Here is a 20,556-nt window from a genome sequence, read left to right as displayed (position 1 = left end):
AAGATTAAGGGGGGACATGATAGCGGTTTTCAAATATCTAAAAGGGTGTCACAAGGAGGAAGGCGATAATTTGTTCCTCTTGGTTTCTGAGGACAGGACAAGGAGTAATGGGCTTAAAGTGCAGCAGGGGAGGTTTAGATTGGACATTAGGAAAAAATTCCTAACTGTCAGGGTGGTCAAATATTGGAATAAATTGCCAAGGGAGGTGGTGGAATCTCCCTCTCTGGAGATATTTAAGAACAGGTTAGATAGACATCTGTCAGGGATGGTGTAGACGGAGCTTGATCCTGCCTTGAGGGCGGGGGGCTGGACTCGATGACCTCTCGAGGTCCCTTCCAGTACTATTATTCTATGATTCTATGATTCTATGACTCATATTTAGTTTGTGGTCCACTATAACTCCTAGATCCCTTTCTGCCATACTCCTTCGTAGACAGTTGCTTCCCATTCTGTGGATTTGAAACTGATTGTTCCTTCCTAAGTGGAGCATTTTGCATTTGTCCTTATTAAACTTCATCCTCAGACCATTTCTTCTATTTGTCCAGATCATTTTGAATTATGACCCTATCCTCAAAAGCAGTTGTAACCCCTCCCAGCTTGGTATCCTCTGCATACTTAATAAGCGTACTCTCTATAATTCCAAACTATGTCAAAAGGACTCTGCAGTTAATAGTGTTACTTTGGGAATGACATTAGCACATTACATCATATCCAAACACCAAGAGCAGGGAGTATATAATGACCTTTCGGGATCCAGTCTGCAAACCCATGGAATTCTTAGACCTGAGCAGTTGCATCTTGAATTTGGGGACAATTGTGACAATTAGATCTACATCTTTCCAGGTTCATGGAACACTGCTTTTTGGGATCCTTAAAAAACAACTTGGGGGGAATCAAAGAGAAGAAGTTGTTGTCTACAGCAAGGGTGGCTGTCACCTTCTGTCAAACTTTCCTTCTGATCCTGAAAGATGTCCTGTACATACCACGCCATGAATTGTCGGGAAATATTACTATCCTCACTTTACAAATGCAACCAAGGAAAAAGAAAGTTTAACGCTGGTTCTAAACTATTTCTAAACTGTAGGACACTCTAAACAAACGTAACGCTAACATAGATGGTATCCGGTGTACACAGCATCTGCAAACAAACATGCAGTGGGGAACACATAGCATTTAAGATGTTTCGAAAAAGGGCATTTCCATATTTCAATAGCAGTTTGTGAAGAAACTGAGAAAAAGCTGGATGAGCGAAAAGCTGTTTTCCATCTCTAATTTCTTTGACGATTTGGATCTCTGCCTGAAATGTGTTTCTTCAACATCCATCCCGACCGCGACTTCTTGTTTTCAGTCTGGGTGGATGCAATCCATCTTTTATTTAACAGACATAAAAGTGTCTTTTCAGGCTTTTGAAAATGCTTTTATAGTTCATTCAGAGGAGTTACATATCACAGAAATGGAGCACTGAATGCTAAGGCCAAAAAACATTCCCCAAAACAGTAAAAGAAGAAAATTATAGACACTGAATACAGTGTCATTTATAGCCACTCTCCTAGGAATCTCATGAATACATGCAAAATGCAGGAGAATCAAGCAAAAAGTTAAAACATCAAAGACTAGAAGATTTACACAGCATTGCTCAGGTCCTTAACTCAATTTTGTTTTTCTTCATTTAAATCATTGTTCTGGGGTGGTATTAGGGATGAGGGGTTCAATATGCAGGCTGCCCTGGGCAGAGAGAGGATAGCCCCAGCCCTCTTTCACCACAGCAGCTTGGGGCCAGGTGAGAAGTGCCTCTCCATGGCTGCTGCAGCTCCAGCAGGCATAACTGGGAAGGGGTGCATGTCACAGACAAACTCACTGAACTCTATAGTACAGGGGTGGCCAACTCCTTACAGATGAAGAGACAAAATAGCAGTGGATACAGTGCAAAGAGCCGAGGGAAAAAAGTTGTAAAGAAAAAAAAAAGGGGCCGGCTGCCGCCCTTTTAAGAGCAGAGCAGGCATTGCCCTTTTAAGGTGGTCATTTTGAAGGTGGCCATGCGGCGACTCTGGCTCTGTGTCTCAGACAGAAACACGCCGCCTTTTTCAGAGCCAAGAGTCATGGTGTGGGAGCTGCAATTTTTTCTTTGAAGAGCCACCGCATACAACTCGTGAGCCACGAGTTGGCCACCCCGATATTGTAGATAGTTGTCACTTTCCCCACCCCTTTTCGCTGCTGGACCAATGGGATTATAGCTGTCCTGGTCCCCATCTCTGGCCCCTTCCTGCTTCCTGTGGTCATTCTGCAGTATAACTTCCTCCTGCCAGACCCCTCCCTTTCCATTTGAGGAGAAGCAATCCCATTCCAGGCTCATCCCATTATCCCAGCACAACCAAACTCTGGCCTTGCTTTAAGCTATAAGAGGAAGCTGTATGCCAAATTTGGTTGTTCTAGCTCTTATTGTTTAGAAGGCGTTCTTGAACAAATGGACTCACAGATAGACAGACAGACACACTTCAAAAATATACAGTAAAGAACATTAGTACAGTTGTGAAATATACCGTCATGTGTTTATCAATCACTACATCTAACCTACCAGTTCCTTTCATTTCATAGTGTTCTCTATGATTCCTATTTTAGTCTTTCTTTGTAACTGAACTTCCATGTAAGCATTTTTTCAACAGTTATACCTCCCCCATGTTCTAATCAAATCACTTGCTTTGTTCTTTGTTGATTTCCCCCATCTCATTAATGCATCTCAAATAATACACTGGCCTGGAATGAATATATTTTCCTAAACTCAGAGGGGTAGTGATTTATATAATGCCATGACTTCTACTGGAAATCCATAGCTCTGTGCATGAAGACACTGTTTTCCTGTTTAACTACAACACTGAACAAAGAGAGTTGGTGTATAGCCACCATTTTTGTCCTCCTCTCTGTATTTGGTGACTAAACTTAAGATCTGATTAATATGTTTGGTCCCCACCCCCCCACACACACTGTACTTTACAATCGCCTCATATACCTAATCAATCCTAATCACAGTGAATTTGTTTTCTCATTACAGTGTTTGTGGGGCTGACAATGTTATGTGATCAGCAAACTTGACCACTATAAAGATATATACTCCCTCTTTCCATTACAGTTATTCTTCCTGTCCTTGTGTAACTCTGTTGTGTTGTTACTTCTATTACAGAATGCATGTTGAATGCTTCCCCACTGAAGTCTATCCTGTACTTTCAGGGCACGTCATCATCATCAAAAACTATGGGCTCAACGTCCATTGGTGTCCGATGCCTCCCTCACTATTTCCCTCCATCTTTCCTTGTCCAGTGCGAAGTGGTTTCGTTTCTGTAACTAGCTCTTCACCAATCTACTATATCATCTTCCCATTCTCTGTGGGGTCTGCCTCTCCTATTTGGACCATCCATTATGCCAAATACCAGGGTCTTAACTTTTCATTCATTCTGCAGATATGCCCAAATAGCTGTAACTTCCGTTTTATAACCTTCTGCAGTAGGTTCTCTTTCAGCTGTATCTTCCTGTATAATTCCTCATTGGTGACCTTCTGCATCCATCCTATTCTCAGAATCTTTCTATAACAACTCCTCTTGAACACCAATATCCTTCCCTTTGAATCTTTCATTATCACCCATGTCTCACATCCATACAACGTGCTGCTAAATACACACGTTTTCAAGACGCTCAGCTTCATTCCTAAGCTAATTGCTTTACTTGAGTGATCCAAGATACATAGTTTGTAAAGCATACTTGGTGCCAGCCTAAACTCTGCAGTGCTGGTGCATGCAAAACTCCATGAACTTTAGTTGGTGGTATATGAAAGACAAAGGTTCAAGATTTGTTTCTTTCCAAAAAGCTGTCAGCTTGCCCTGTGGCTCAGATAATGAAGGCAGCACCTTCTCAGTTACTTCACTAGGTAAGATACTCTTGAATATAGTTTACATGTCATGAATTACCTCATTCCCAACACTGCTAGAACCTCAAGCAGTGGAGTTGATTTGTCTCTTCTAGACAAGGTTCCACTACCACACTAGCCAACTACTGCCTACCTTATCCACAAAATAATTCTCAAATACCAAATAAAAACAACCTGAGATCATCAAGAAGATCGCTCACCATACAGACAAAACTGTGTCGTTCCAAGAAAGGATTGCTTTTCTATGCATCCTATGGATCAGCTAGCAAGGTAGGTGTTCGTGCACAGCTAGGATGTATGAGTCCAAAACCTCACACACAATTGGTTACATTCAGAACAGCGATTTGGTCAGTTTCATTCCCCTGTTCATCAATTGCAGATCATCTGACTGTTTAAGGCCATGCATTCAGAGTCAAGGACAAGAGATTGTGAAGATCTAATAAACTAGTGATAAAGTGGTCTATCCTTGATAGAGTCTTCCTCAAACCATATGAAACTCAACAAGTAGTAAAAGCCTCAGAGAGCAGACAATTTAAACAGATCCTCTCGTGTAACAAGTGGCTTATTTCTGGTACTCAAACATAAATGCTTATTCATAGCATTTATTTTCCTGTTTGGAATAGAAAAATGATACTAAATTGCAGAAATTGTCATCGAATTCCCAGAAAAGAATCCATCAAACTTTGACCCCACTGCTAGGCCTTCAATTCACAAAACTTCAGCAATATGCCTTATCAGGGGACAAAATTCAGACCCGGTGTGGTTGCAACAGCACCCGAAGTTAGAGGGTAACGCTTCCAAAATTTGGGATTCCACATTTTTACACTCAGTGCTGATTATGTTCCAATATTTTTTTCAAAATCAAAGAGGTAATATATCCAGCAAATGCCACATGACATAAGTTTCTTTGTGAGAAGGTTCTGCCTCCCTCCTTGGTTATGAACGTTTGTTTAAATGCAAAAGCAACTGATTCACAATCTCTCATCTTTCAATTCAGTAAATATATGCACCCAGAGCACAGAATTGCTAAGGATGGAAGTGTATTTGGGAACCCGTTGATAGAATATAAGCAGCACATCATAGCTGTATTCTGCATCCTATCAAAGTTGGTCTTCGCAGAGTGTAATATTTTTTATTTTGACTATATAGCTTTCATTTAATCTTAAACCTTAAAAAGACTCATCATTGTTCTCTAGCTATATCACTCCCTTTTATATCTTTCAATATATATATTGTTATCCATTTTGGAATCCTTTCCTCCCTTGCAGGCGGATGCGTATTTTTAGTTAAAATGCAATCCTGCCTTCGAATCTCACAAAAAGATCAGCAACCTTATTTCCTCCATTTAATGGACTGGGTCTCAGTAGTGGAATTCTCCCCAGTGCTTTCACTCTTGACTTCACAGCCCCATTTTTGTTTGCTTAGTCATTTCACAGTCCAGTTGTTCTGTTTGGTTAGATGACATAGTCATGTCCATGAAAAATGTTCCATGTTACTGCACCGTGCTTTTAAACAAGATCTTCTCCCAGGGATCTTTTTTGAAGGACTAACAAATTGTATTTTCTCTATACAGAGAGATCTTCCTTTCACTGCCTTTCAAACAGTCTGCAGCTTTTAATACTTATTTTCAAATAGCTTATAGATATGCCCATAAATAACACAGTACCATATTTATGTTTTTTACATACATATGCAATCTCCCTTGTTCTCTTCCAAAATTGTTCTATCTGCTTCAGGGGGTAGCTGAGTTAATCTGCTACAGTAAAAAACAACAAATGGTCTGGTAGCACTTTATAGACTAACAAAACATATAGCTGGTATCATGAGCTTTCGTGGGCACAGCCCACTTCTTCATCTCCAGTCAACTCCGGTCATCTGAAGAAGTGGGCTGTGCTCACGAAAGCTCATGATACCATCTACATGTTTTGATAGTCTATAAAGTGCTACCAGACCATTTGTTGTTTTTTTCTGTAAAGACTAACTCGGCAACCAGACCATTTGTTGTTTTGTTTTATCTGAGTACTTTAGTAATGCTGCTTTCAGGATATTACATTAGCTGTGGCTATACTGGCTCCCAATATTCCTGAATCTTATTTTGGTTTTGTTCACATGTTCAGTCCTATATACTTCTATTGGGATTTCATGAATCCCTTCCTCTTTGACACCAGAAATCGTCAACATACACGTCTGATACCAGAAAGTGCTCTACAGTGCAGCTACCGATTACAAAATGTCTAACTCTTGAATAGGGATAGAGGGGTTTTCCCTCCAGAATAGGAATACATTTTGTTTCTCAATCCCACAAAAGGTTTAACTTTTAATTTTTAAAAAATCTTTCCATTATGTAACTCAGACACACTGAAACTCTTAAAGGGGGTGAATTAGAGCTAGAAGCACAAATCCTATTACTTATTCATAATTCCTTGCAACAGCTGGGCATAATTTATAAAAGATATCTCAATACAACTCATAAAAAAAATGTATCAAACAAGCTACATCCACAACACAACACTATTTAAAGAGCAGAATATTTTCTGTATTTCTTAAGATCATGACATATTTTGAACTGCTGAGTAAAATGTGCTTGTGGCTTATGTCAATCACATCGAGCATCTTTTGGGACCATATTCTATTTTATGCTCTAAGCAAGAAAACCTTAGAAGGTCATTATGTTGAGATGGGCCAGTCTGGGCTGTAGAATATTCTTGTGTATCGGTGATGTGCATTTGTGTGTTCTGGACTCATTGAGGATGGGTTTCCTGTGGAATCTGGAAAAAGTAGGGGGTGATGAATGTAAATCCCTTAAGAGTGATTATGTGCAAAACACACACATACACACCAGCCTCTCTGAGAGGGTGGTTGACTACAGGAGGATACAGTTTAAAGGCCCCAACCTATTTTAAAAAAAGGCTGAACTGTCCCATGGTGGCTTTGTTTCTTGATCTGAAACTGAATATAAACTAGTAACCAGGAGAGCAAACCCAGCTGACAGGTCTGAAAGACTGCCCCTTAGCACCTATGCTGCAGTTGGGGGTGCCCCATGGGGAGCTATTAGTAAGTCTTTGGGAACTTGATTTTATTAAATAAATGTTGTTGCTCTGATGGTTTGGCCCTCAGAAAAAAGTAGTTGGCTTCATGAAGGCTGATCAGTAACTGGGTTACACTGTTGCAGCCCTGGTGCAAGGTTAGCTACAGGTACTGGAACTGGGGAAATCACATTGAGGACAGAGCAGAGTGACTGAAAGCCTAACCTTGTGGTGTGCAGTTCTCCACCGGAGAGGGTTGATGGCTATGAAACCTGAAACCTTAAGTGAGTGTCCTCAAGGAAGAGCTGGGAGTGTTTGGGGGCGGGGTAGGTCAAAGGCACAGTTAATCCTGAAACTGTGACTGTTCGATACAAAAGTGCCATCAATTTGTGGCTGATTGCTTTATAAATAAAACCAAACGTCGTGCTGTTTACAGACATCCTCCTCCTATTCATTTCCATCCCCAAACACCATACAAAGAATGCTATCAGCAACATTTCTAGCAGACGTTGCAACTCTTTTTTTATATGCACACGTAAATGCATTCACATTTTTGATACAGAAGTGTATTGCTACTGTGAAGATGAAAATATAATATAACAAACATCCAGACTTTATTTTACTCAAACTCCCTTTGTTTAAACAGCCAGGAAAATGTAAAAGTGAATGTTCAAAGTAATATCTATGTATTTCCCATTAGTGAATTTTATTTAGTTCCTTTTTAAATACAAAATACAGTCCCCTTCTTCTTTTCAAATTCAAATCATGATGTCCAAATGACAAGTCCCACTGACACTAATGAAAGCTGTGTAGCTAAAAGTTGTTTGAAAACTTGGGGATGACCAACATGTCGAATGTCAGGTTTCAATCAATGCCCAGTTCTCTGATCTGTAAATTTCACAACAGTTTGGTTAAGGTGGTGATTGTGTAGGAGGATAGGAACCTGTCTTTCAATAGTGGCCAGTGCCAGGTGCCTTAGAGAGAGTGAACAGAACAAGTAATCCTTACTTAATCCCTCTCCTATTATCCATTTCCAGCCTCTGACAAAACTGTGACAGTAATTTTTAGCTTTATTTTTTGTCAGTGCTATGTATCAAAAAACCAAAACGAACAGCAAAATAATGAATAACTAATGACAAGAAGATTCTGAAGTAAAAATCAGAGTATTTTTCATTGCAAAACAGATGCTGCTTTATAATTATTTTGCTGATGTTATTTCATTAAATACTAAAACAAAGACCTGCAGTGCTGAAACCACCACACAATGAGCAAACTATTAGCTACATAAAGGGAAAAAAATCCTAGGAAAAACCCCAAAGAGTATCAAGGCATGTATTACCAAGGCACAAAAGTGTCACAATTGTGTGTCTACCCCATCTCCCATTTGTTCTGATGGTCAAAATAGAAAAGCTTGTTTGTTTGTTTGAATGTGTATTGCCAGACTCCTTTAGTGACGCTGAAACCCATTTTAACAAAGCATATTCATACCATAATACCAGTTCCGTTCATGGACAATTCAAGCAGGTAGAATGGGTTCAAAAAAACCTTCCACCACAAAAAATACTCTCTTCAGTGTTTCATCAGAGAGATCACTGATTGAACAGAGACAGACGCAATCTGTAACCCCCATTTAAGGGGGTTTCTCATCATATCTTAGACTCATCGAGTACCTGTATTGAAGCTGCTGTGTGTGTATTAGAAGATGTTTATTAACTTCTGGACCTTGAATGTCAGTTTGTCACCACTCCACAAGCTTTAAATTCACTTAAAGACAAATTAGAGTAGAAATGTTTCTGTTTACAAGTACCTTGATAACCCTCAATGAAGAAAAATCCTGCAATTATTTAACTGAGCATTGGATAAAATATTGTCACGCTTTAACCATTTACAGCTTATTCTGCAAAAATAATAGACTAAAAATGCTACAAATGCTCATTACCAAACAGTCAACAATGTTACCTTTTTCAAAGGTTTGTATGTTCTTTAGAAAACAGTCCCACTAAGGCAATAATTCAGTGAGAAATTTACTCTAGCTGTTGGTCAGGAATTGTTCACTTCAAGTATTTGCAATTTATTATTTTTGGCACGGGACTGGTCAGTCAGTATTGATTCTGATTCCCGTCTGCACAAAAAAATAAAAAATTGCAGATCTGAACAATGATCACTGTAGAAAGTAGAGAAACTTTTGGGGCTCCTGAACATCTTCATGGATACAAACTAACCATTTCAACTGTCACGCATAAATCAACAAAAGATTCCATGAACAGCAATGAATCAAATTTGAATTCCTTATTCATAAATATATTAGAGAATCTTTTTCCCATTATTCAGCCAGCTCCAGGAAAACCATACCTGTCACACACAGTAAGTAAGCAGCAGAATGCTATTTCATCTGCTGCAAAGCTTATATTCTTTGTTTTAAAAAAATCATATAATTTCCAGGTTTCCACTTCTAAACCTCTTATTTCAAGACTGATCGTACTCTGACCCTATTAAATGTACTATACATTTACCATAATTCTGTTTAAACTATACAAATCCTCCGGGTATCTGATAAGTAATCAGAGAAAGAACAAACTGTAATATAGTCCAGCCAGAATGCTATTCAGAACATCCAGGAATGTACAATATTACCACTGGAGGGTTATCTGAAATGAGATTACTAGGTTTTTACTGGCTTATGTGGGCTCTGACATTTAACAGCTACAGCTGTATAGTTTAGCAGAATGTTGATGGAGGCTCTATCTGTTCTCCAGTTAGCATAGTCTCTCTATTTTGGGAGTTCCCTGTCCCCACCTCCTGATCCATTCTGATCTCTGTCACAAATATTTAATTTGCCTTTAGGAAGCACTGAAAAAGTAAACAACAACAATGTGCTTCAGATTAATCAGCCGAGGTAGCAATGACCGATTACAAACTGAAACTGATGTACAAGATTGATATGCTACAAGGAGGATTAGTTCACAGGTATACCTAATGGGTCAAAAAGGAGAGGGATTTTCCCTAACAAAATGAAACATTTAGGCTGGTTGAAAGAACACACTTTTCTTGTTAGATCAGTGACCAATAATGTCATAGAAGTGTATATGCAATGAGTTTGGGCATTGCAAAGATACACAATAAGTAATGAGATAAAGATCTTTCCACCTGTTAATGCCCTGTTATATTTAATAGTGATAGAACAACCATGATTATAGACTCTAAGGGCATGTCTAGACTACATCCCTCTTTTGAAAGAGGGATGTAAATTAGACAGATCGAAATTGCAAATGAAGCCAGGATTTGAATTTCCCATGTTTCATTTGCATAATGGTGGACGCACGTTCTTTCGAAAAGGGGTATTTCGAAAGTGAAAATATCATCTAGATGCGGTTCTTTCGAAAAAAAAAACCCTTTTTTGAAAGATCCTGTACTCCTCATTTTTTGAACCATGCCCCTAAGTCCACATAGGTGAAGTCTTCTTGCCTCTTATAGGTTTCCACAGTTGCAGCTTAGTTGAATGTAGTAACCAATTCCATTGACATAGCACAAGAAGGGATAGAATACAGTCAGTTTCTCTCCTACTGTCAGTTCAGCACAGGTAACACAAGTAAATATAATGAACTGGCATTTAGTTACTAAACCAAACAGATGTGACATTGACTACATACAGGGAGCCCATCTGTTGAGTAACAATGTGCTATTTAATCACTCATTAGAGAAAAACCACTATCTAAGGAAATCTTGCTCAACAAAAGAATATGTGAAATACATACCTGTACTTCAAAATCCATATTCTCCAGAAATTTTTGGTTCATGGTCTCTGCAAATTTGTTGATAGCTCTTAAAAACACTCTAAAAAGAAAAAAAATGATTTACTGTTAGAGAAGAAACAGGACATCCAGAAGCAGATAGGGTAAATGGAACTCCTTTGTTGACCATGCACATTAACCTCGGACCCACAACACATCGTTATGAGTGGCAACAATTTGGCACCAGTTACACCCTTTTATGTATTTTAGTATGTCAATTCACACATCTATCACTACTTTCCCTAAAACCTTATTTAGTAATGCTAATTCCCATAAAATGAATATTAATAAGCAGGTGATTAATACAATTATACCCACTCCGTTTGTTGTTTACTGGTTTTTAGTTAAATCAACATTATATCTTAATCATCAGCTTATAGGGATGGGGAAAGAACTCTGACCCTGAAAGTGTTTTTACAGAACAAGTGTGAAGAAAAAACAAGACACTGTTCAGTGCAACCATCTTTCAAGGCTGCAAGGACAAATGGGGAAAACCTTTTTTTATAGGGCAATCCCAACATTTCTGTTTATGGTTGTAATCTTTGGAATGATATCCTAATCATGTCTGATAGCAATTAAAAACTTGTTTATTTACAGCCCAACAAAACTAGAAAGAGTAGAAGTCACACGTCCACAGAATACAAGAGGCTTCATTCCCTGGATCAGCATGTCATTTAAAATACATTATACTTTGTCAGAGTATTTCATTCATTATTTGACTGTCAGAAGGTTCCGCAATTATGTTTTCAATATAAAAAAATGGACAATGTTATGTCTTTGCTCTGCTGAACATTACAGTGAATTGTGGAAAACACACAGTATAATAAATCTTTCATACACAATTTACCTTCCATGTGACAGCTATGCTTTGTTTACAGAAATGTTATTGCTTTCCTTTCATTGTTCTGTCAGCCAGAAATACACAAACCCTTTATGATTATAAAGGTTGTTAGCTCATTAGAAATAAGGTATATTTTCCTAATTAAAATACACACTGTATAGCTTGTTGATTTTTTTTATGTAATCCCATGTTTCCTTACAGTTTCTTCTGCAAGTAGATTGTGACTCATACCCTAAATCGTCATAATACATTTTATTTTTTGCAAGAAACCCACATCAGAATCTATTATCCCACACCAGGTTGTGACTCTAAAAGCTAGGAACACAAAACCTTTTCCAAGTCTTGTGCTTTCTTTAAAGGAAATGCCAGATTAAAACACATATTTTGAAAACTTCCCTGTCTACCTCTGTAGATTTCTAATAAAACCTTCAGATTAAAAAGTCAGCCAGTTGTACCGCTCCTTATTTATGATTATTTTATGAACAGTCATCTTGGAATTTAAAAACAAAGCCATCTTTTTCAGCTTACTTTACAGCTGGTTTAATGATAAGAGGCAGCAATGTTTGGGTTGCAAACACTGCAGGTAACATTTAGTACCTTGAAAGTATTTTGGGAACAGTGTCTTTGTTTGGTGCCTTTGTTCAAGTAGACGTGAATCCCTCCAAATCAAGGAATGAATTTAATATGCCCCTCAGTATGACACAAGGTCTCGTCTTTACCTCTCTTCTTCTCTCCCCACTTGGTTTCTCTATACAGGGAGGATACTGGTCTTGCATGACTTGACAGACCTCGTGGTATGCCAATAAGCATCACCAGAGTCAGTGACAGGTCCATTCAGGGAGGGACTTGCACAGTCCCTCACACTGGGATGGTTGCAGTGGGAGCAAGGGGTGATTCTTATCCCTTGCTGACAATCTATGGGATTTTCAACCTGCCAATGGGGTTTGACAGGGAGAAGAAGTATCTAGTCACTTATGTTAAAGGCAGTGTTTGTTCTTCCAGTTTTATGTAACTATTGTTTCAGGATCTCATAATGATTCCGACCAAACTTCCCTTGCCCACAGAAAGGGAATGATAATCATTGCCTTGGAGGTCAGGAGAGATTTCCTACACCTAAGATCACCATCCGAGCTATTGGGCAGGGATGGTTTTGCTGTGGAACAACCAGCAGAAAGGATCCTGCAGGGGACAGGGATGGAGGACAGGTCCCCAAGACTTCGAGGGGATAGGCACCAGACCGCACCAAGATGAGCTGTTGGCCCCCTAATTAAGAGTTGTAGGCAATTAGCTCAGAGTAACAGAAGTGCATTTTCAAGATGTATTTATTGTACCAGAATCCCTCTCTCTAGGACTAAGTCTACAGTAGGGGATAAGGTCCAATTCAGATGCTCAACTCCAGCTACATTCATTGCGGAGCTGGAGACAAAGTATCTTAAATCAAATTTTGGGTTATCCACACAGCGGGAGGTCGAGAGGCGCACACTTTCACTTCCCTTACTCCTCATCAGAGCAGACATCGACGGGAGAGCCCTCTCAATTTGAATTAACATGTCTTCACTAGAACCGTTAATTCGAACCCCAGAAGATCGACTATGGAATCTTCAATCTTCTCCGTAGTGTAGACATGGCCTAGAAGTTGAGGGTCGTTGCATCCTTTCCCAGAGCAAAGGACTTGAGAAGAAGAGTGCTACAGACTTCTTGGGGAGGAAGATAGGGCATGAGTGGATTCTCTCTGTGCACAAATATAGCCCTCTCCTCTCCTATCCCCAAGACTGGTGTGGTTTTGTAGGTGCAATTTGCAGGTGGCATTCTGGGTATCATACTGGACTGTAGTGTATTCTTTAGGTTCTGCAGAGACAATGTAGTTTAATTGATTTCTATACCAGTTGTGCCTGCAATTTAATCCATTTGCAGCTGCTGTCTTGCTTTCCCACGCCATCCCCAGCGGCATCCGCAAAGAGCAATGGTACAGAGAAATCTGGGGCACAGTGTGATCTGTCAGTGCCAGTTTAGCTAATCTGGGTAATGCAGTTCAGGGCCTGGCAAGGCTGAGGGTCCTCAACTCAGAATGAATCCAATTGGCCAAATTTTACTTGACACTGAACCTTTCACATCAGCTCAGCTAAGTTGGCCGGCAAATTCTCCCTGCAGGACACTCAGCAGGATGCGGGGCTGCATGCTGGGCCCACATGCTTTTAAGCTTCCACTGGCAGCTCGTCAGGTGCAGACTCTCTGTCTAGTTCCCTTCCTGGAAGTGAGATCCTACAGCCCAGCTGCCTTAGGATTCAATACCAATGCTGAACTCCTTCATGCCTCCAGAACAGCTCACCCGTCACAGTCTGCCACCCTTGTGGGCACTCTAGTTTACCCCAATAGGGACACATGACCTTGCGAAGCATTCAGACAGAAGGGCTTATGAAACGCCGTGGTTTATTTTAAACAGAGGTATACAGCTCTGGAAAAACAAACATCTGCTGCATCATTCCAGGCCTCAATTTCCTCACCGCCATAGAGCATATTCTGAGGTTTGGGTCAGTGTTTTCAGGGTAGGCACCCCATCTCTTCCAGTTCAGGGCTTCTTTGAATCAAGAGAGTCCCTACAGTCAGTAACCATCAGCTGCCAGCAGTGGGAAAGGTTTCCTTCCATTCAAAATATTTGCCCTTTTAAATCTCACCCGAAAATCTCGGTTTTTCTTATTTTAAAAACCTGCTCTGATAGACGGATTTGGGGGATTTTGCGGGAATCCTTTGGGGGATTTTTTTCACTCTTTATAAATCCTAGTTCTCTGCAAGCTACCTGGAGAAATCTTGTTTTACTTCGGGTGTAGCCAACCCATTGGTTAGTTTGGGCAAGAGCTATTCAGATTTTGACATCCTATTCAGAGACCATGCACTGTTACCTGCTCCTCAATAGATGGAATAGGAGGCAAGAATACAGTAAATAAGGGATAAAGCAGAGCGTTCATACTCTCAAAATAAATAAACGGAATATAGGCAGATTAGCACCATGGTTATGCTGCCCCCAATTTTCTCACAAAGCTCATCCCATGCGTATCTTTGTAAGTCTTTTCATTATCATAATATCATTAAGTCCTGCAGTGATGGGAGTAAGGCGAAGCAGCAGGTGAAGATTCCCACGGACAGCCACAATCCCCCACATAGGCCGCCTGGGGACTAGCAGTCATTGAGCTCCATCCCTAGGGCAGCAGAGAAGTTTGGCAGCACCCTAGATAACTGGGCAGTCCTTTTAGGATTGCGCTGTTCATCCTTTATTTAGGGAAAGGGCTAGAAAAAAGTGCCCAAACATCACCTGTCCCATGATATCTGGCCAGACTATCCTAGCTGGCAGACCGTTCCATAAAAGAAGACAAAACTCACCCTGGGGGCATGGAATGTCCACACCCTTATGGACAAAGGCCTGAGAGAAGAATATCTCTTCTCTTCTCTCCAGAGAACTTGCCCGCTATAATGTTGATATTGCTGCACTGAGTAAGACTGGACCGGCCAGAGAAGGTTCCATCAGTGAGCAAGGAGGAAATTACACTTTCATTCGGAAAGGAAAAGCAGAGGAGGGAGCTGGATATGGCATAAAAATGTGTCTCCTGAAACAACTTCCTGATCTTCCTTTTAGCTTGAATGAACGGCTGATGACACTTCAATTTCCTCTGAATCCTCTCCAGCATGTCACATTCATCAGTACCTATCTACTGAGCAGCACAGAGTTCTACTCAGAGCTGGATTCTATCATCAGATCCCATACGGCAAATTCATCCTGCTGGGAGACCTCAACACTAGATTTGGTAGAGACAGCAGCTGCTGGAAAGGTGTGATAGGACGACATGCAGTGGGAAAGATAGACTCCTCCTCTTGGATAAATGTGCATAACTCTGTCTGGTCACCACTAGCACCATCTGATGCTCAATATAAAATGACACGGATGCCCCCGCAGTCCAAACAACGGCACCTGATGAGGTTATCACTCGCCAACAAGACATCCCTGATGTCAGAATTACCAGCGCAGCGCACGGTGCAGAGTGCTGGGCAGACCACAGTTGCTCCACAGCATATGCACCCCAAATTTAATAGAACAACCTTCAAGATGGCAAAGCTCAAATGTGTCAAGTATCAGGTGCAGTTTCTGATCACAAACTTTTCCCATTAAGAAAAATGAAACCGGTTTAAACATGTGACTGTTGACACAGCTAAGTCAGTGCAGGGCCAAAAGAAAAGGTGAAAGCGGGATCGGTTCCATGAGAACAAAGAGGACCTCTCCAAACTCCTATGTGAAAAGCATAAAGCATTTGCTGAATGGAAGAATGAACTGAAAGAAAAAACAGGTTTCAGTACCTAGGGAGCAAGGCCCAGTATGAACTAGGGACAATTTCTGATGGGTGGTGGAAGAGGAAAGCTGCAGACCTTCAGCATTATGTAGATACAAACAAAGGCAAAGATGTTCTTTGACTCTCTCAAAGCAGACTATGGAACATCTAAGGGTACATCTAGACTACATGGCTCCTGTCCATGTAAAGTAGTTTACTCGGCATAGTCAAAGAAGCAGGGATTTAAATAATCCCCACTTCATTAAAATAAAAATGGGCGTCATGCTGTGCCAACAATCAGCTGATCCGGCACTGCACGGCAGTCTAGATGCGGCATGGTTGACAAAGGAAGTCTTTGTTGACCGCTTCAGTATGCCTCGTATATGCCTCCAGTATGCCTCAGGGCAGAGTGACCAATACTGAGAGCACAAACACAACCAGTATTGAGGAAGTGTTATTAAGAGCACCTTTTAACTGGATGGGCATGTCATCGGAATGGAAGACCACAGTCTCCCAAAACACACCTTGTCGGGGAGCAGAGTCAGGGCAAAAAAAAGAAGGGTTGTTCACATAAGCGCTTCAGAGATACTTCGAAGAGCACTCTTTAGTGAGCTGGCATCAATCTCAAAGAACTTGAGCAAACGGCTTAGAACGGGACTCACTGGTGGTCTCTAATAAGGTCAACATATGACAAGACTGGGCAGGATGGATGGAATTCTCTTCATGCTGCATATAAAAGGTGCTTCACAGATACAGACTTGCCATGCCCAAATGCTTCTGACTCTTTGCATCAGGACTCAGAGCACAGAGTAATCTGGTAACAACATCGTCATTGTGAGCGACAGACTACCAACACCTTGTTGTCTAAATTAATTAAGTAGCCAAGACATCCAAATAAACCTATTTAAAAATACTTCACAAAACTGTTGTCTGAGGCAATTTTTCTTTTTATCAATCATGTTTAACAGTGTTTAAGAAGGATTAGGAATGAAAAAAAAAGCCATAAGAGAAATGTCGGAAAGATACATTAGAAATGGTTTGTGAGGTACTTATTAACCAATTAAAACTACCTGATCATATTACCATAGCTACAAGGGCTTATATTGTATATTCTGACTACTCTTCATCAGTTGCTTTTCCTAGGGCACCCCTTTCACACACAGGGCCATTTTTATCAGGTATATTAGAGTAACACATTTGCAGGAAATATGCAGTATCTTTATGCTGTGAAGTTTGAAATACTTCTCAGCCACGTGTATTTTGCCTTGAGGGTGTCTATGGGAACTAAAAATGTCTGATGCCTCAGTTTCTCCTTGTATTAAAAAGGAGATTTAATTACTTAAAACACCACCAATGGAGTGAATCTCAAGCTAATGTGATTCTTGTAGAATGATTTAAAGTCCTCCAATCTGATAGTAGAGGCAAATATAGTTTTAATTATTGTCATCAGTATATTGCATTATAGTGTGGTGTGGTCTAATGCACTGACCATAAGTTAAGTAAAGAGAAAGTCAACCTGGACAAAAAAAATAGCATTATTTTAAATCACAGACAAAGAGAAGACATGGAGAAAAAAAGAGAGAGTGTTCAAAATTCATTTCCTATTAAATGATTGCAGAAATAATTTCAACGGAGAGTGGTAGGTTAATCTGCACCTGTCCCCTTCTTATAACCTCAATCAGTGGTCGCCGACGTCAGCTTTCAAGATTGAGAGTGCTCAAAGAGCAGCATTCACATTTAATTGAATTGAAATTATTTCCTTATTAACTTCTCCCTCAAACTCTTAAATTCTTTTGAGATTCCACTGATTCTCATCACTCACATCTACAAAAACTGTTTGCAGAGGTGGTTAGGTACAAAACCTCCTCCATCGATAGTAGAGCTCCAAAACATGTCCCTGGCTGCATTCAGTGATTATTCTGTGGGATGGCTAATTAAGACTCTCCTCATGGACAATGTACTTTTCCAGCTTATTTCATCCATCCCTGGTGGACATGTCTTCTACATTACCACTCACATCACCAGTTTAGGCCTAGAGGCTATGGGTGACTTTCATCAAGGCCCAAATTTCTCCTGTGCACCTAGCCCAAAGAACTAGGATTACTTCAATGCACAAGAAGAGATGAATCAGAAAAAGTAACAAGAAAGTCATTTCTCAGCTGCTTCTGGCATCTTGAAGCTTCCGTCATTCTAGCTGCTCCTGAGTCCCCAATTTGCCATGACTATGCCTGACAGATACACACACTATTGAATCTACTGGTCTCCTCCATGTTCCTCCTGATCTCCAATGCATGAAACACTGAGTATCACGGAATTGCGGAACAGCCAGAGGCTTCACATAACACACACTGGCCCTTTTCTTCTCCACTGCAGAAGCGGTGCTATGTCTAGGGACCTCTTCCTTGGCAGGATTTAGGCCCAAAATCCCTGTAGATGGCAGTTGCAAAGAACTAATCAGGTGCAGCATATTGGCTAGTCAGAGATAGGGAAATCGTTTTCATTTGTACTGTTCGCTAAAAAGCATAAAGAAGCTGAAACACTTTTGTTACTGCCAGGTTTGAAAAACCCACTAAAAGACTTTAAAAAAAACCTTTTGAAAACACAGAGCCTATCCCTGAAGGCCTGACTCAGTCCTTCTGCTAGAAACTCATATTGTCTCCAGACACATCTCCTCAAACAACATTATGAAGAGCATTTCCCTTTGCATACGGCACACCCCACAATGTTTTCATCCTGATGACTCTTGCTACCTAGTATATGAAGATCAGTTTTGTTAGCTGACGTCTGAGATAGGGATGTAACAGTGCAGTTGATTAACCAATAAGCAAAAGTTTATAGTTAATGCTATAGTCTACATGCAACCCCCACCTCCCTTTTGCCTGTAAATTTTTTAGCAGGCTGGCCAGCAGCCCAGCTCAGTCCTGCCTTGAGCTGGATCCAGAATCTACCCGCACTGCAGCTCTGCATTTAAAGTGTATTAGGAGCCAGACGGGCAGGCAGGTCCAGAAGCTCAGACCCCCCCAACCACCAGACAGGGGCTGCTGCCTCTGTATGAGAGGCAGCAGTGCAGGGCAATAGCAGCCAGTCCGTGAGGAGAGCTGGTTTTTAACCTGGCTCCCCTCACAGACCAGCTCCCGCATGGCACCCCATGCTGCTGCCTCTCATACAGAGGCAGCAGTGTGGAGTGGTAGGGGACTCCTCAGGAGTGGGGCCGGAGTGCACTGGCTACTGGCCTTACCTCTGGGGACTATAGAATAGTCAAGTAACTGATTAGAATTCATGAGGTTAATTGACTGTTCAATTAACCGACATATAATTTCCCTGGTCTGAGTCTACATCCATCTTTAAAAAAAAGATCTTAAAGGAGTCTTGGTAACTTTAATTTGATTGACAGCAAATGCAGGAAGTTGTCCAATCAGCACTTTCATCGAGCAGCTCCCAATGAGATATGGAGAGAGTTGTCCTGCTCAAAGATCACTCCGTTCAATGAGGTTGCTACTTTGCAGATCTCTTCTGAGCTTTGGTTGGGGAGGGCCGACCAGTATGGCTACACCCATATGCCAGAAATATGCAGGGTTCAAATAATAGTTCCACAGACTCAGACTCATAGGCTTTCAGGTCAGACGGGATCATCATGGTCATCTCATCTGAATTCCTGCCCATTGCAGGTCACAGAACCTCACCCACCCACTCCCATAAAAGGTCCGTAACCTCTGGCTTAGTTAATGAAGCCCTCAAATCATGATTTAAAGTCTTCAGGTTACAGATAATCAACCATTTACACTAATTTAAACCTGCAAGCGACCAGCGTTGCATACTGCAGAGAAAGAACAAAATGAGTCTCTGCCAGGCTCATTGGGGGCCGGGGATTCCTTCTCACCCCCAACAATCACATCAAATCATTCCCGGAGTGTGTGGGCAAGGTGCACTAGCCAGGGGGAAAGAACTCTGTGTAGTCACTGAAAGCCCTCCTCATCTAGAGTCCCATCCCAAGCCATTGGAGATGTTGGCTGCTAGCAATCACAGATTGGCTGCATGCCATTGTAGGCGGTCTCATCATACCATGCCCTCCCTAAACTGATCAAGCACAGCCTTGAAGCCCGTTAAACATTGTTGCATTCGGGATAGCATCTCCTCTTGCTGTCACACAGCACACGTACATAAGAGATTGCCAGTCTTCGCCCATGGTCAGAGAATGAGAAACGTATTTGACAAGATTAATTTGTCACTTGCCTCTTTCACACCTGCACTGCCTCCTTGTGTGGCCTTTTACAAAGCCTGGGAAAGCATGTGTGGCATTTCCAGGGGCTTAAAAAACTTGACCCGGCACCCAAACCCAGCTGCTGATCACTGTCAGTGATTGAAACAGCGAGCCAATTGACACGAGAAGACAGAAAAGGCAGTGGATGCAGAATGAATAAGCCATCAGTGTGACAGAGGGAAGACTGAAATAGACATTTACTACTTCAGTGGACAAAATACAAAGCAGTGAATAAAGAAACCTGAGAAACTCAGAGAAAGGTCAGATTGGAAGAAACAAAGTAACCCTGTGAGAAATGGCAGCAACCCCCTGATAACAGCCTGCCACTGAATTGGACAGCCGCACAAGGTGTGCCCATCACTACCAATGCGAAACCTACTAGAGACCCAGGTAACTGAC

General features: G+C 41.0%; 1 protein-coding gene across 2 annotated transcripts in view; it reads right to left on the bottom strand.

The window, feature by feature from the left end:
- DOCK2 (dedicator of cytokinesis 2) overlaps positions 1 to 20,556 on the bottom strand; it is a 499,444-nt gene that overhangs the window by 97,951 nt on the left and 380,937 nt on the right. For both annotated transcript variants that reach the window (XM_075900153.2, XM_075900154.2), the window contains one exon: positions 10,701 to 10,779. In XM_075900153.2, the coding sequence (XP_075756268.2) occupies positions 10,701 to 10,779 (79 nt within the window). The remainder of the gene's footprint in view (positions 1 to 10,700; positions 10,780 to 20,556) is intronic.

This window comes from Pelodiscus sinensis, chromosome 16 (assembly GCF_052426305.1).
Source record: "Pelodiscus sinensis isolate ZL-2025 chromosome 16, ASM5242630v1, whole genome shotgun sequence".
Lineage (NCBI taxonomy): Eukaryota > Metazoa > Chordata > Testudines > Trionychidae > Pelodiscus > Pelodiscus sinensis.
This window is presented reverse-complemented; position numbering and strand designations above follow the sequence as displayed.